The sequence below is a fragment of the Ptiloglossa arizonensis genome, chromosome 4, assembly GCF_051014685.1.
Source record: "Ptiloglossa arizonensis isolate GNS036 chromosome 4, iyPtiAriz1_principal, whole genome shotgun sequence".
Classification (NCBI taxonomy): Eukaryota; Metazoa; Arthropoda; class Insecta; order Hymenoptera; family Colletidae; genus Ptiloglossa; species Ptiloglossa arizonensis.
In genome coordinates, this window is record NC_135051.1 from 2,682,128 (window position 1) to 2,696,220 (window position 14,093).

The 14,093-nt window shown below is 33.6% G+C and overlaps 2 protein-coding genes across 4 annotated transcripts; one reads left to right on the forward strand and one right to left on the reverse strand.

Moving 5' to 3' along the window:
* Nucleotides 1-118: 118 nt before the first annotated feature.
* On the reverse strand, nucleotides 119-4,090 carry LOC143145318 (uncharacterized). The gene is made up of 4 exons (XM_076308584.1): nucleotides 1,064-4,090; nucleotides 870-980; nucleotides 653-803; nucleotides 119-532 (listed from the first exon to the last, which is right to left on the reverse strand). The coding sequence occupies exons 1-4, from the start codon at nucleotides 3,368-3,370 to the stop codon at nucleotides 324-326; spliced, it is 2,778 nt and encodes a 925-aa protein (XP_076164699.1). The 5' UTR covers nucleotides 3,371-4,090; the 3' UTR covers nucleotides 119-323.
* A 511-nt stretch (nucleotides 4,091-4,601) lies between these two features.
* Loco (regulator of G protein signaling family member locomotion defects) lies at nucleotides 4,602-13,803 on the forward strand. Of its 3 annotated transcripts, XM_076308582.1 has the most exons (15): nucleotides 5,278-5,403; nucleotides 5,528-5,727; nucleotides 5,859-6,470; nucleotides 6,863-7,504; nucleotides 9,551-9,661; nucleotides 9,745-9,969; nucleotides 10,075-10,295; nucleotides 10,375-10,567; nucleotides 10,877-11,086; nucleotides 11,553-11,829; nucleotides 11,929-12,062; nucleotides 12,158-12,241; nucleotides 12,325-12,466; nucleotides 12,554-12,645; nucleotides 12,816-13,803. In XM_076308582.1, the coding sequence occupies exons 2-15, from the start codon at nucleotides 5,590-5,592 to the stop codon at nucleotides 13,302-13,304; spliced, it is 3,570 nt and encodes a 1,189-aa protein (XP_076164697.1). In that variant the 5' UTR covers nucleotides 5,278-5,403; nucleotides 5,528-5,589; the 3' UTR covers nucleotides 13,305-13,803. The 3 variants fall into 3 exon arrangements, with proteins under 3 accessions (XP_076164696.1, XP_076164695.1, XP_076164697.1); XM_076308581.1 differs by having other exon boundaries at nucleotides 4,602-5,727; nucleotides 12,797-12,958; XM_076308580.1 differs by having other exon boundaries at nucleotides 4,606-5,727.
* Nucleotides 13,804-14,093: the final 290 nt, after the last annotated feature.

The window sequence follows — 14,093 nt, forward strand, 5'->3', positions numbered from 1 at the left end:
ATACGAGTAGGTTACACGTGACGTGACGAAACGTCATTTACTTTTCACTTTATAAATTGTAATTTGATTAAAATTTAACAATGTTTTTAATTTCTACTAATAAGAATCGTGTGCATATAGTAAATATTTAAAAAAATTTTTATGTGACTGAAAAGTTGTAATTGTTTTTAATAAACATTGTATTTGTAAAGATCACTAACAGGGTTTTTATTAGGTATGAGTAAATATTACGTACAAATTTAATGCCTAAAATTAAATGTTAAAAGTTGTTTACCTAAAATTATTTAAAAACTAAGAGCACATTAGTTTCTTTAATATATATTTTATTCTGTGATTTTCGATCGCTTTCTCTTAAACAATAGATCATGTTCTCTCTTGCTACGTTTCTTTGTAGAAGCTGTGTTAGTTTCAACTACAGTAGTGCCTTCAGTATAGCTTACTGTATTGCTTGTACATGGACTTGATGATTTTGAGACTGATGTTTCATATATTTTTTGGCGTGCTACGATCCTTGTCACTGGTTTAATATTAACTAAAAGGAACAAACAGGAAATAAGTGATGTATGAAATCAAGAAACAGTAAATTTTATTTTCCATTATATATAAAAAGATGTCCATTCAGAATAAATTTATCAATGTCCTTAATATATACCTGTTTTATAGGGCTTATGTGATTTGCCAGTACTAAAAACACAAGACATGCAATCAACATCTTTCAATGCAATTTTGTACTTGTGATTTCCAAGTTTCAATTTTTTTTCCGTTAGGACTATTTTTTTTCCCACCAATTGTTTTTCAAGCACCTATATATGATACACTGCTGTACTTATTCAATTAACTTTTTACAAAAAATATAATATACGACTTACCATGGAAGGAATGTCTAGAACAAAGATATCATCTTCATGTATATCTTTAAAGACAAAGGAAGATTCAGCTGTTTCATAGGCTAAATTTTCCTCCTTTATCAACTCCTGTATCTATGAAAAAGAAGGAATATGAAAAAGATATAAAAGATATAAAATAATATGATTAAAAGAAAAAGCCAAATTTGTATTTATACATTTCGTGGCCTACTGCAATTTGCTGGACATTTATTCAAAGGTTGTACAATCTCAATTTTTGAACTATTATTGATTTTGTCATTATCTTCAAATGATTTATTGTTAATTTTTGAATACTGATTGGAACTATTGCCTTTATTACCAAAGTAGCAGGTACATATCTTTGAAGAATTTTCTGAAATACTTTGACACTGGTTTGTTATTGGATGTAAATCTTTTTTAGAGGAATATGTGGGTGTTTGCTTGGAAACATTGTTATTGGTAACTACAAATTTTAATACAGATTCATCAGATTGTACAGATTCACCACTGTTGAATACATTTTTATTTTTAGTGTACTCTTCGTATATTTCAATTGGATATACATCCCTTTCTTTTTTGGATTTCTTAAATTTATAATTTTTACCCTTTTTTACATTTTTATTTTCATTGTCTGATAAATTAGAAGATTCTTCAGATCGTTTGAGTAACTTATCTCTCATATTTTCAATGTCACAATAATTATTATCATCTTCACTAAAGCTAGATTCACTGTCTACAGTTAAATTTAATCTCCTTAATTGTTGTAAACGTCTTTTACTCAATGGCGACATACTATCTTCCATGTTTTGGTTTGGTTCCACAGGATTCAGTACTTTTTCATTGCAAACATAATGTGTGTTTAATTCTAAATTTGTATTATCATTTGATAGTGACATATTAGATGGTATGATTCTGTATCTCTTGCTAACAATTTCTGTACAAGTAACTTTAGGTTGCAACCTATGTCTTTGAATACTGTCCTGTTCTTCCTCTCTATTATCAATATTTTCAAGTGAAAACAGTGCTTTATTTTGAAAATTCACTTCATCTAATACATTGTGACCATCAGATACCACTTTAGCTGATGTATCATGACCATCAAACATCAGTTTATCTGACTTATCATAATCATCCGATATCACTTTATTTGACATATTGTGACCATCAAATATGATTTCATCTACTGTACTGTGATCATCAAATACAATTTTATCTGATGTACTATTATCATCAGATACCATTTTATCTGACATACTATGATTATCGGATACCATTTTATCCGATGTATTATGGTCACTAGATATGAGATTATCATCAGTAGTTGTCAAGCTTGACTCTACCACACAGTTATTTTCATGATTCATCATGGAGGAAGTAATTTGCATAATTTGACAAGCTTCCTGAGTTTTTTTCTCATCTTTTGTACAAATTCTTTCTCTGTCTTCTGGAAATTCTTCTTCAGTATCTTCTTCAATGCCTGAGTCCTTTGGATGATTTGTGCTGCCAATATGGAAAGACTGCATTTGGGAAAATTTGCCACCTTCATTTGTTTCAATTTTTTTATTTCGATCTGAACTATCAGAATGATTCTGATCCAAATTGTTGTTCAACAGGGGCATCAAACTTTCATTTATATTTTTCAGTATTCCATGATCTTCTAATGGACTATGATAATTTTCTTCTGATTTAAATACTTCGTTGAGTTTATTTGTTACAAAATTTGTTTCTTCTGCCGATTTCATGTTGCTGCTTGTTACTTTCTGTCCTGTAATAATATTGCATGTTACGTTGTTCGAATTGGTTGTTTTAACAAGTAACTCTAGACTTTTCTCTGCAGTACATATTTTATTGTTTCCCGATACTTCATTTTTTTGAGATAAAGTACCTTTTCCATAGCAACTTACAAAAGATTTACAATCATTGGATACGTTCAAACTGTCTTGCATGTTTTCTTGAATATCAACTCTTTGAGAATAAACTGGAATGGAGTGTGAAAATTTGTTACTGTATGTTTCATCTAAAGAAAAACATACACTTTGTTTCTTTTTCTTAATAACTTCTTGCCAACCTAAATTAAGAGTTCTAGAAGACCTATGTTTAGATTTTTGGTTACTTGCCTTTTCAGTTATTGTATCATGATCAATATCATTTTCATTGATATCAGATTCTGCTTCATAGAAAGACATATCTCTTGTAGATGTTTGCATCATATTGTTTTTTAAAGATATGTCAGATTTATACAAATTATTATAATCATCTTCTGTAAAACTAGCATTGTCATCAGTTTCACTATTATCTGATAAATCTCGAAGGATAGAAGTTTTCATTTTAATATATTTGCTGTAGCTTTTGAGACTATGAAACTGTTTGATCGCTGTATTCATTGCTTTGGTTCTACGTTGTACTTTTCTAGATGGTATCAACTTATGTATTAAAGAAAGATCTATCATTCTGTTTGCAACAGTATTTGGTATTGTCTGCCAACTAATTCCATCAGATTCCATTGCGTTCAAAAATTTTCTTCGTATTTCTAATGACACTAATGTGAACAATTAACCTAACTTATTGTATACAGTAATAACTGAGAGTCAATGTCATTTATAATGATTCATAAAAGAAAACTGAAAAACAAATATAAGTACTAAATTTAAGCAAACTTCATTTACAAATGTGAGAGACAAACAAATTTGCACATGTTTAGTTCACGCGCGTGTTTCTATACGCAAAATACAATTTATTGTCTGTACAACTTAAAGAGAATGAATCTAACAATACTACTGATATATGTCGATTAATCAGTATTCCATTGGTTCGTAATGATATATCTTCATGGAGACCAAACGTATATTATAATAATTGTAAGTTGAAAGTGAAAAATGTGCCATAAACAGTTTAAAAATTAATGACGCACTATTATATACATAGCAGCTTATATATGTTTATTTGACGAATGCATCCTCTATTCCCGTCAGGTAATTCTATTTATTCGCACTCTGTCTTTACGTTGTGCAGACAGTAAAAGAAATTATAATTTTCATCGGTACAAAATATAGTCGCCAATATGTAGTTAGATATTGATATTTTGTATGAAAGTAAGTTTTTTAAATGCATCATAAAATCTTTTCTATTCGAATATGACGTTCGATATTTCTTTATTAATTTTCAAGAAATTATTCACAGTTAGAAACTAAGTAAAGCGTGATTATTTTGTTCAACAAGAACGATTGAACATATACCACGTACTCGTTATAATTATTCAAATTAAATGTTGCAAAATAGAGTAAATGAAATTTTGAATAAAATATTTTATAGTTAAGACTGTAAAATATAGTGAAAGTTGTTGATTAACTGAGATTTGTTAAATTTAATTTCATATTACCTGTTTAAGATAAAATGTGTCAATAAGCAATATATTGAATTTATAGAATAAAACAATTAAGACCTTAATTTATAATAATTGAAAAAGCAAAATTAGATTAATTTTAAGACAGATAAATGTACTTTTTTTGTATCATCGACATGTGGGAATGATAAAAAGAAAGCATAAAATTACCAAATGTTTAATATTTTGTAATAGCAATATGATTGTTATCATAAAGAAACAGTGTTCGGTACCGAAAAAAAAGAAATTCCTTGTAATAGAATTTCTGTTGTCGAACATGTATCCATACACCGGAAGTGTGTGAATCGATGGATATAGGTACGAACAATGATGTAAACGAAAGAAAGGCAAAAGTAGAGGGAGTGAAAGGATGGAAGCAGAAGAAAAGGAATAAAGCGACTATCAAAACATTTTATAATTGTTTCGACTTCTTGGATACATGAGATAATTTACGTGAAAAAATTTTAACTTCAAAATGTTGAAATATATACAATAGCAGAAAAATATTTAAAAGCGTGTTTTGAAGTTTCGTGATGACAGTGATATAGTATGTAAGAGAAAGAGGTGCAGGAGCGCAGGAAGAACGCCGTCGCGATTCGTAGTGTAAACGGGTGACAACGAATTTTATACAGAATTTAATTATTGATAATCAACATATTCAATAGCGTAAACGAAAAAGAAAGTAATTTCATTTTCGAGTACCTAATTATTCTCTAAAAAAGTTAAAAGAAGTCGTTGGATATAATCTAGGCAAGTATGGTTCGGGAGATATTCTGGTTCGTGAAAGTGTTAGTTCGATGATAATTCGGTAAGAATTGATGAAAAGAAAACACAAGAATGCACCAAAACAGAAGGAAGAAAAAGCGAGTGAATTACGGTGTAAGGACAGTGGAGGTATTGCGTGGAACGAAAGGATTTGGTTTTACGATCTCGGGACAGCAACCTTGTATTTTGAGTTGCATTGTTCCAGGGAGTCCAGCAGAAAATGCTGGATTACGTGCCGGCGATTATTTAGTATCCGTCAATGGTCACAATGTCAGCAGACTACCCCACGACGATGTTGTACAATTAATTGGTCGTTCTAAGGGTATCCTGAGATTACAAATAGCTGAAAATTATTATTCTGATTCTTCGGATGAAGAAGGAGTTGCAACGGTACGCTGCAAGCCCAAATATACTCACAAACCACGTACAAGTAATATGGGAGCATTACAATTACAATGTAGAGTTGCTAAAGTTGTGCGAGACCTACAAAGTGGTGCTATGTTTGATGCAACAGGACGAGCACCAACTGCATCACAAAACCAAGGAAGTTATTGCGGCTTACATTATCGTTGGGATATGTCTAGTCCTCTTCCACCACCACCACCACCAGCCTCTCACAAAAGAGATTCTGAAAAAATAGTACATAGAACAGTAGTTGGTTATCTTGGAACTATTGATATTCCAAATCAATTGCATCCATCTTGTATGATGCAGGTAATACGTATGTCAAATAATATCATTATGGGTAGATTTTGATGAGATCTCATACATAATTAAAAAAAGTTATGAAACTATAAGCATTGTATAATGTATTGTATTTCATCAAACTTTGTTTATGCTTTTAGGTTTTGAGAAAATGCATCAAACGATTAAAAGCTGAAAAAAGAAATCCCACTACAGTGCTCTTAACTATACATGTGGCAAACATAAAGCTTACTAATTCAGAAAATCGTGTTATAGCAGAATATCCATCCTATAGAATAATATTTTGCAATTCTTTTTCTGAACAAGACAAGCAATATTTTGGCATATTGACTAAGTCTGTCAAAGATAAAGAAAATATTGTTTCAAATTCATGTCATGTTTTTACAATTTATTATAAACTGATTGACCATGCAGTACATTCCAGTGCATGTAATATATTTGGATTTACATGCACTAAAACTTCCGAATTAAATGTGTGCCAAGAGTTTCCTGATAGTTGCAATGGTCTCATTGGTGCTATACAAACTTTGTACATATCAGATTCTGCAGGCACTGATGCAAGTTCCTACAACGAAATGCGGAGGCATCAAGATGCTTCTTCCCCGCAACCAAGCAATATAAGTACATCAACTGCTCATTCAAGTAACAGCGATTCTGGAATTGGTTTTAAAGATGATTGCACAAGCCATTTAGATCAAAATATTGTACAAAACGTCTCCCGAAGAAGATGCTGTCCTGTGTCAGAATACAGGGTATGTTGATTACAGCATTTACTTCGGTTAATTGCTAAAATTCTAATTAATAATGTCAAAATAAATCAGTAAATTTTCTACTTTATGCTTTGTATTTAATACCAATTATTGTGGTAACTTACTTTTTAAATTTCTATTTAAATTTATATGGTTTCCACATTGTTACTCAGAGTTTGAAATTTTTTAAAGGAAAACCAGTTGTATTCTATCGTTCTTGATGAACAGTTTTTTTACATAGTAAAGTTCTAAAAAGATTTTAATGATTGTAGTGAATTCTTTACTATCATAGAAAAGTATTTGAAAATGTAAATGAAAAAAATAAAACAAATGAATTGTTTTTACGGCGTTCCGTTTCAAAAATTTTTCCTTAAATGAATGCAATATATTTTCAGGATGCGTGTGAACATCCGTCGAGAACGTACGGTAACGAGGCCGTTGATTTTAGATTGACGGTTCGAGCTGTGTCAAACGCATGTTGGAATGAAACAAACGAATCAGACGTGTGTAAAAGTAATATGGAATTATCTCGTGAAAGTGTTATTTTTAATAATTTTTACGAAGGAATGAGTACGTACACGGCAACGATAGAGAATCACGAAGTGCATTCCGATGTACAAAAGGGAACAAAGAGGGGGGACTTGTCCACCTGTCCATTACCATCTGCCTCTACAGTTAAGCAGGGGTTGGTTAGTTCGTCCGTTGGTTCTCTCGCGTCTGTTTGTACCACCGCGATGCTGCACGGTATAGAAGATCCCATCGACACGTTCGACGATTCTATAGTCAAATCCAAAAGATTATTGCCATTTATGGTATTAACCGAATCGACAGAAACTGATACGCGGGATAAATTTAATCCGAAAGTTTTTTCCGGTATTTCAAAATCTTTAGTGCATAGTTTTGAAGACCTTAACGCGAGCATGGATTATGCTCGTCCTCTCTGCCAAACCTATTCGGATAAATCGGATAACTCACGTCCTTGGGGAAGTTTACAAGAAATTCGAAACATTGGAACCTGTGTGCAGGATACGTGTCTGGTAAGGTCTACTTTACAATTTTTCATAATGCACGATTTCGTATAATCGATTTTTCAAATGATTAATCGGTGTAGCATATAAATGTTTAGTATTAGTAAAAAGCAAACAAAAAAATAATAAAGAAAAATGTAGGAAGAAGAAAAAAATTTACAAGTTGAATGCGCGTGTGTATATACTTATAAATGGACGGGTAAACGAACGAAAGAATGAAGTGGTTGTGAATGCAGAGACAGAAATGCAATATATGAGAGAAACGATGGTAGTGATGAAACCTTGGGATGCGAGGGGAAGAATGTGAGAGAGGAATCGAGTAAGCGGATGAGTGAATGAAGGATTGAGCTTTGCGCGAACGAGTGAGCGAGCTACCGACGGGCCAACCGACCGACCGACCGACCGACCGACCGATCGACCGACCGAGTAAATCGAGTAAGAGAGGGAAAGAGAGAGAGAAGGAAATGAAGTACGGGCGAGTACATGCTCGTAGCAGTGTGCACATGAAAGTGACATGTTAAAGTCGAAATGAACGTAACGTTGATTGTAACTATTATGATGGTGCTGATTAATGCATGGTGATCTTTGAACTTGTAATTTGGAAGAATTCATTGATCGAACGTTCGTGCAATGTGCTATCCTGTTCGATCGTAGTGAATCGATTGGTCGACCATGTCGATTGTGTTCGTGTACGCTGTGTTCGGTTGACCACCGACTCGACAAGCACCGTGTGTGGAATTACAATTGTCAACGGTGCATCGTTGCAACTGGGCGGAGCCCTTATTATTACGCACTCAGGGCAACGTAGTCTTTATGGACTATTTAAGGAAAAATCACTTCGTAAACTAATAATTTTCGTACAAGTATTTTTACTTTTTCTCTCGATAAATGGGATCGTGGCGCGGCTATACGAAGGAATACGATCTTCGGTCACGACATGGACACCGTGGTGAAATCGGTACGTGGGGCACAAAACGGTCGATATTGTTCCCTTGAATCGAGACTTCGCGAAAACATTGTTTTATAACCAATGGGAATTCTTAATCGTCCGATACTGTTCAATTTTCCAAAGTTAGTTTATTTACTCATTAGATTAACCACTTAACGAACGCGAAACTGTCATATCCCATTTTGGTTGCTTTGCGAACGGGTTAGGAAAGTGAGACTCGAACGAAGTAATCAATGATCAGTGGTTGACGACATAAAATCGATGCGATACATCGATACGTTGCATCATTTTAATATTGTTCCAAGAATCCTTTTCCTCGACTTTTCTTGAGTCAGTGTAATATTATTTTAACTTCTGTCGATCACTTTTTATGACTAAATATATATATAATTGTTCGAGTTTCACTAATGAATAATACGTTATACGAAACAAATGACAAATATATTTACGGTCGTGTATCGTGTATCGTGTATTGTGTATTGTCAACGGATATAGTGAAATAGATGGGAAAACTTCGAAATTATTTATTACAGTATGTGAGAATATTTTTTATTCTCACGCTGTCCCTAACTTCCGTACATACTTTGCACGTAAATCTGTGTACACGTACATAGAATATGTCCGGTTGATATAATTAGTGAGAATCGTACAAGAAAACATACATGTACTTCCTTTCTCTTTACTTTAAACTCCTTTTATTATTAAATTGTACAATAGTCTAAATTTTGTAAGTAATAGTTTTTTAATAGGTTCTTGAATTTTTAATGATCGTTCAGTCTTGTGTACGTGACTAATATATAGTGTACAAGTTTACATATTATGAACGAACGTATTAGAGACACGCCTTCATCGTGTCCCGCTCGAGGAATTTAAAGTTTTTAGAATTACATTAATGACCAAATTAGTATCTTAAACATTGAAAAACAAAAATCGATGATCGTTTATCGTTCATATATTTCATTTCCTAATTTATAATTGATACTTAAAAATAAGATTCGTAACAATGTGATCGCGCACGCGCTCGATCGTTCCCCCTATGATTCGTTTAATCCTGGTTAACGATGTTAATCAACGAGGTAAAATTTTTTAATGCTTCTTCGACGCAGCACGGTAGTACAGACTTATACGACAAAAACACCGATTGCAAGAGTATACATGCATGGGCCAGTGGTTTTGAGAAATTACTGGAAGATCCAAAAGGATTGCAAACATTTGCGGTAAGAATTGAATTTTCATCTTTTGGAACATAAATGCATGACATTTGTCAGAATGTTTATATATATGCATTATTTCTTTAAAGGAATTTTTAAAAAAGGAATTTAGTCATGAAAATATCTACTTTTGGGCTGCCTGTGAGAGGTATAAAGATACTAAAGATCCTGCAACCCGACGCAAGTTGGCTAATCAAATTTACCAACGTCACTTATCCAACACAGCAGCTGAACCTGTAAATGTCGATAGTCATGCTGCTGGTCAGATAACTCAGGAACTTCTTGGAAAAGCGCCCACTGATCTTTTTTTACAGGTGAAGGCAATATTTCTTTTAAATTTGATTCTTATTATTGTTATTGTTATTATATTTTTTATTCTATTATATTATAGAAATGGTCAGTGTACTTTTTATTTTTAGGCCCAGAAGCAGGTTTTCAATTTAATGAAATTCGACAGTTATCCCAGATTTTTAAGGTCTGATCTATATCATCACTGTATAGAAACAGGAAGTTCTATAATTGATGTTGTAGATTGTGATTTAAATCTTACCAGTTCACCTAGTGTAAAATTAAAAAAAAGCCATTCAGATGCTGAAGATAGATGTAGGAAATCTATTCTTCCATGGAATAGAAAAAATAGGTAACGATAATCTATGGTATATAAAGAAACATGGAAGGAAATCATACTTACAATTTTAAATATCAAAACATGTCCATAGGTCCAAATCGAAAGATCGTGGAGAGTCTGAATATAGTAAAGCACCTAGCAGAAGTGAAACCATATATAAGAGTTTCACGACTATGAAAAGAGAAGCGGAAGGTAATAACAACGACGACAGTATTTCTATATCTAGTAGCAGATCTTCATTAGCATCATGGGATCTGGCTCTGAGGCAATCATTACACAAAAATGTGAGTATTGTCTTGTTTTGTGTGTTAAGTAAATACAGATAGAAAATAATGGTATTCGATGAAGCAGTTATGTTAAAGACTACTACTAGGTTAATTTATCAGAATACGTGTTAGTTTGGTATACATTGCAAATTGTATTTATACTCTGGTATCGAAATGGTAATAAGGACATTTGTTAAAGACAAATAAAAACCGTTAAAACGTCGTAAAAAAAAATATATATACAACAGATGATACATAATATGTAATGAGTTACTAAATACACATTTAATTTCGAATCTACAAAGCTGCTGTATGTGTAACTTGTAGTCTTTATCGTCCTACGAAGGACAGTCAAACGAAACGAAAGAAGTTCGCGCCAAATGTACCGGGTTATGTCGGGTAATATTACCCGATGGATCGACTACGGTTGTGCCAACTAGCCAAACGGAGAGTATTAAAGATGTCGTTACACGCCTCCTTGATAAAAGAGCTCTTCAATACTCTAACTATGATGTTCTAATCCTAGCCGCAGATGAGGTTTGTGCCCTCTCGTATTTATTTAACGCATCTTTCGAAATCACTATTCAGAACTAACAAAATTGATTCATTTCAATAATATGGGTTCGCGCTATTTTTGGAATGTGCTTGTTTCCTGCGCTCTACATACATAAATTCCCTCCTTTCAGACGTATTTCTGCTACCTAATCACATTGTTTGCTAAATTTACGCTTTCTTAATGTTTAACTACAACTATAAATTGATAAGAACGGGAAAGAAACGGTTAAACGGTGTTAGATGCGTGTCAAATTATATTTTTAAATTCTCGTGCATGCATTTTCGGCACAGCTTTTGTAGTTGCGCACATACACGTATTAAAAATATGCGTGTATTCTATGTGCTGTGAAGTTTGGTAATTGGTAACTGATACGAACGATTCGAACGATTTTTATGTTACAAATACGACCCGATGTAAAGTTAATTATAGATTTTTTACACTTTTTAGACGATAGAGGCGAAATATCCATCATCGGTACTGGCTGGTCAAGAAGTGGAAGTCGTTCCAACGAAAATATTGAAAGTAGACTTACCTTCACGACGTGTGATAACTGTGATAGCACATAAAGGCAGAACCCTGAAAGAAGTACTGAAACCACTTTTAAATAAATACGGTTTTAATTTAGATACAATCGCCGTATGGAGCGAAAACTACTGTATTTGCTTAGATATGCCAGCTATTGATGCTCCTGCCAGGTTGACTTTGACGAACGTTAAAGACGAAGGTAAAATGATCAAACTTCGTTATATTTGGTTTGAGAAAATTTTGAAGCGTAATATTATTGAATCAAAATGGTGGAGGAAAGAATATTTTGTCATTATAGATCCACAAAAAGAATACCCGCACGATGTATTGCATGGTCAACCTACTCTGGACGAAATCACTAACAGGGTATTTGAAGAACTCCTAGTTGGTAAAAGTGCGAGTAAATATCAGTACAACGAAGGCTCTTGCAAGGTAATAGAAAGAGTATATTTAAGCAATCAGCAAAAAGAATTTGTCGAAGGCTAGACTTTTCCCATACTTCAAGTTGTTTATACTTTTATGTTTAGTCGGACGATCAACGATCTGAAGGTTCCTCCATTCTACCTAGCAAGTTTTTTCTTCGAGATTCTACGATGCATGGAAAAAAGAAAGTATGAAATACATGTTGTTGTATATTGTTATTTGTTCACATACTGAACGAATATCACTTTTTCATGGGTTACTTCTGTTAAAGGGAAAATCCAAGTGTAGTTCGAGCGACAAAGGCAACACGAACGACTACGTGCCCGAAGAAACTGCCAAGTCTCATCCACCTTTAATAGCGAAGTGGCGGAACGGCGTGAAATTGCAATTACCAGGAAGATTTGACGGCGAAGGTGAAAACTATATTAAATTAAGAAATTGGTTTATATTTTGTTGTTATTAATAGTTATAATTACAATCGGAAACGTGTACGTTCGTAGACCTGTATGAAGGCTTGAAACGAGCTCAAAGATCCAGATTGGAAGACCAGAGAGGAACGGAGATCAATTTTGAGTTGCCAGATTTTTTGAAGGTAAACGGATGATCACATCCTCTGTGGCATATTAGTAAACACGTATCGTTCCGACGATACGACATTTTATGACGCGTGCAGATATCTCGTATCGTTTTTAAATATATTTTATCCCTGAAACTTTTATCATGTTGCGTTTCGACCCTTAAAGCTATGAAATTACTGATCAGAACAAGGAAAATGGTAAGCCGGCGGATCGCAAGGTTCGAAGACCTAGGATATTAGCTACCAGTTGCGAAGCAAACGCCAAGTTTTACGGCTCGATTAACGAACGACAAAACTGTGACGGACACGATCAGGATACGGTGCCTCCGCCGAGGAATGGAAATGTCAACGAACGATTCGTTGTACCTGCCACTGGAAAGGAATCTTGGAGTAAGTCTCAAGATGGCTCGTTCATTTTAGATACGACCTTAATGGTCGGGGATCGAACCATTCTAGAGAATGGATCTCGCTCTAGACCTGTTTTGGATACTTTCGATAGTCAAGCGTCATCAGCCGCAAAATCATCGAAGCCTCCCCCTCTTCCGCCAAAACCGAAAAATCTCGTTACAAGCGCAACGAAAACCGGGTATATCGTGTCTTCGAAATCTTTACCAAAGTCTACTCGTGCCGTTCCCCTGAGTCCGACCGAATCCAGTCGGAAAAATATTTTTTAACATATTGGAAAATATATGTTCACTACAATGGTTTGTACAATTTTTACGAGCCATATTCATCTGGTGTATCCTTGTATTTGAAATATAATGTGGGTCGCAAAATTAGCAAAAATATTTTTATATCTGATGTGTGTATACATATGTATATACATTTCAAGTAACATTAGACGTTAGAAATCTGACATCTTATGTACAATGAATACTATGACTACGATTTCGCGTTATTTCGCATTGTCCGACTGGTACTAACTGGGAAATTGAAATTTCGAAAGTGCCTTAGTTTTAATTCCATTCAACGTACTGTGTACCAAGATTTATACGGCAATCGTCTTAGTTGATAAATATTTATGACCTTTTTACAGTACAGCTGTTACTTTCCTGGTTGTACAGGATATATAAGTATATTTTATTGTAATTTATAGTCGATGAATGTTGTTACATGCAAAAGGTGAAAAAATGTTTGAGATTTTACGCGAAATAAATAAATTATATAAACTTCGTTTAATAGGTGCCTCATTTTCTGTCTTGATCCCTTTCAACGTTGTTTACTCAATCTCGATCTCTTGATCCTTTAACAAATATTAAAATATGATTTCAACAAAAAAACGTTTTTTTCTATGTACGTACATGTTATGTGTCTAATTACAGAAGCCGTAGTCAACACGGCAATGTACAAGATGCGCGCACAAATTTTCGTTTGTTTATGTTTCGCGCTTTCTCTGAGTGTTTATGTAGGTGGCGTTGTACTCGTTAATAACACGTTTTCGGCGGGCTACCAAGATATTACTT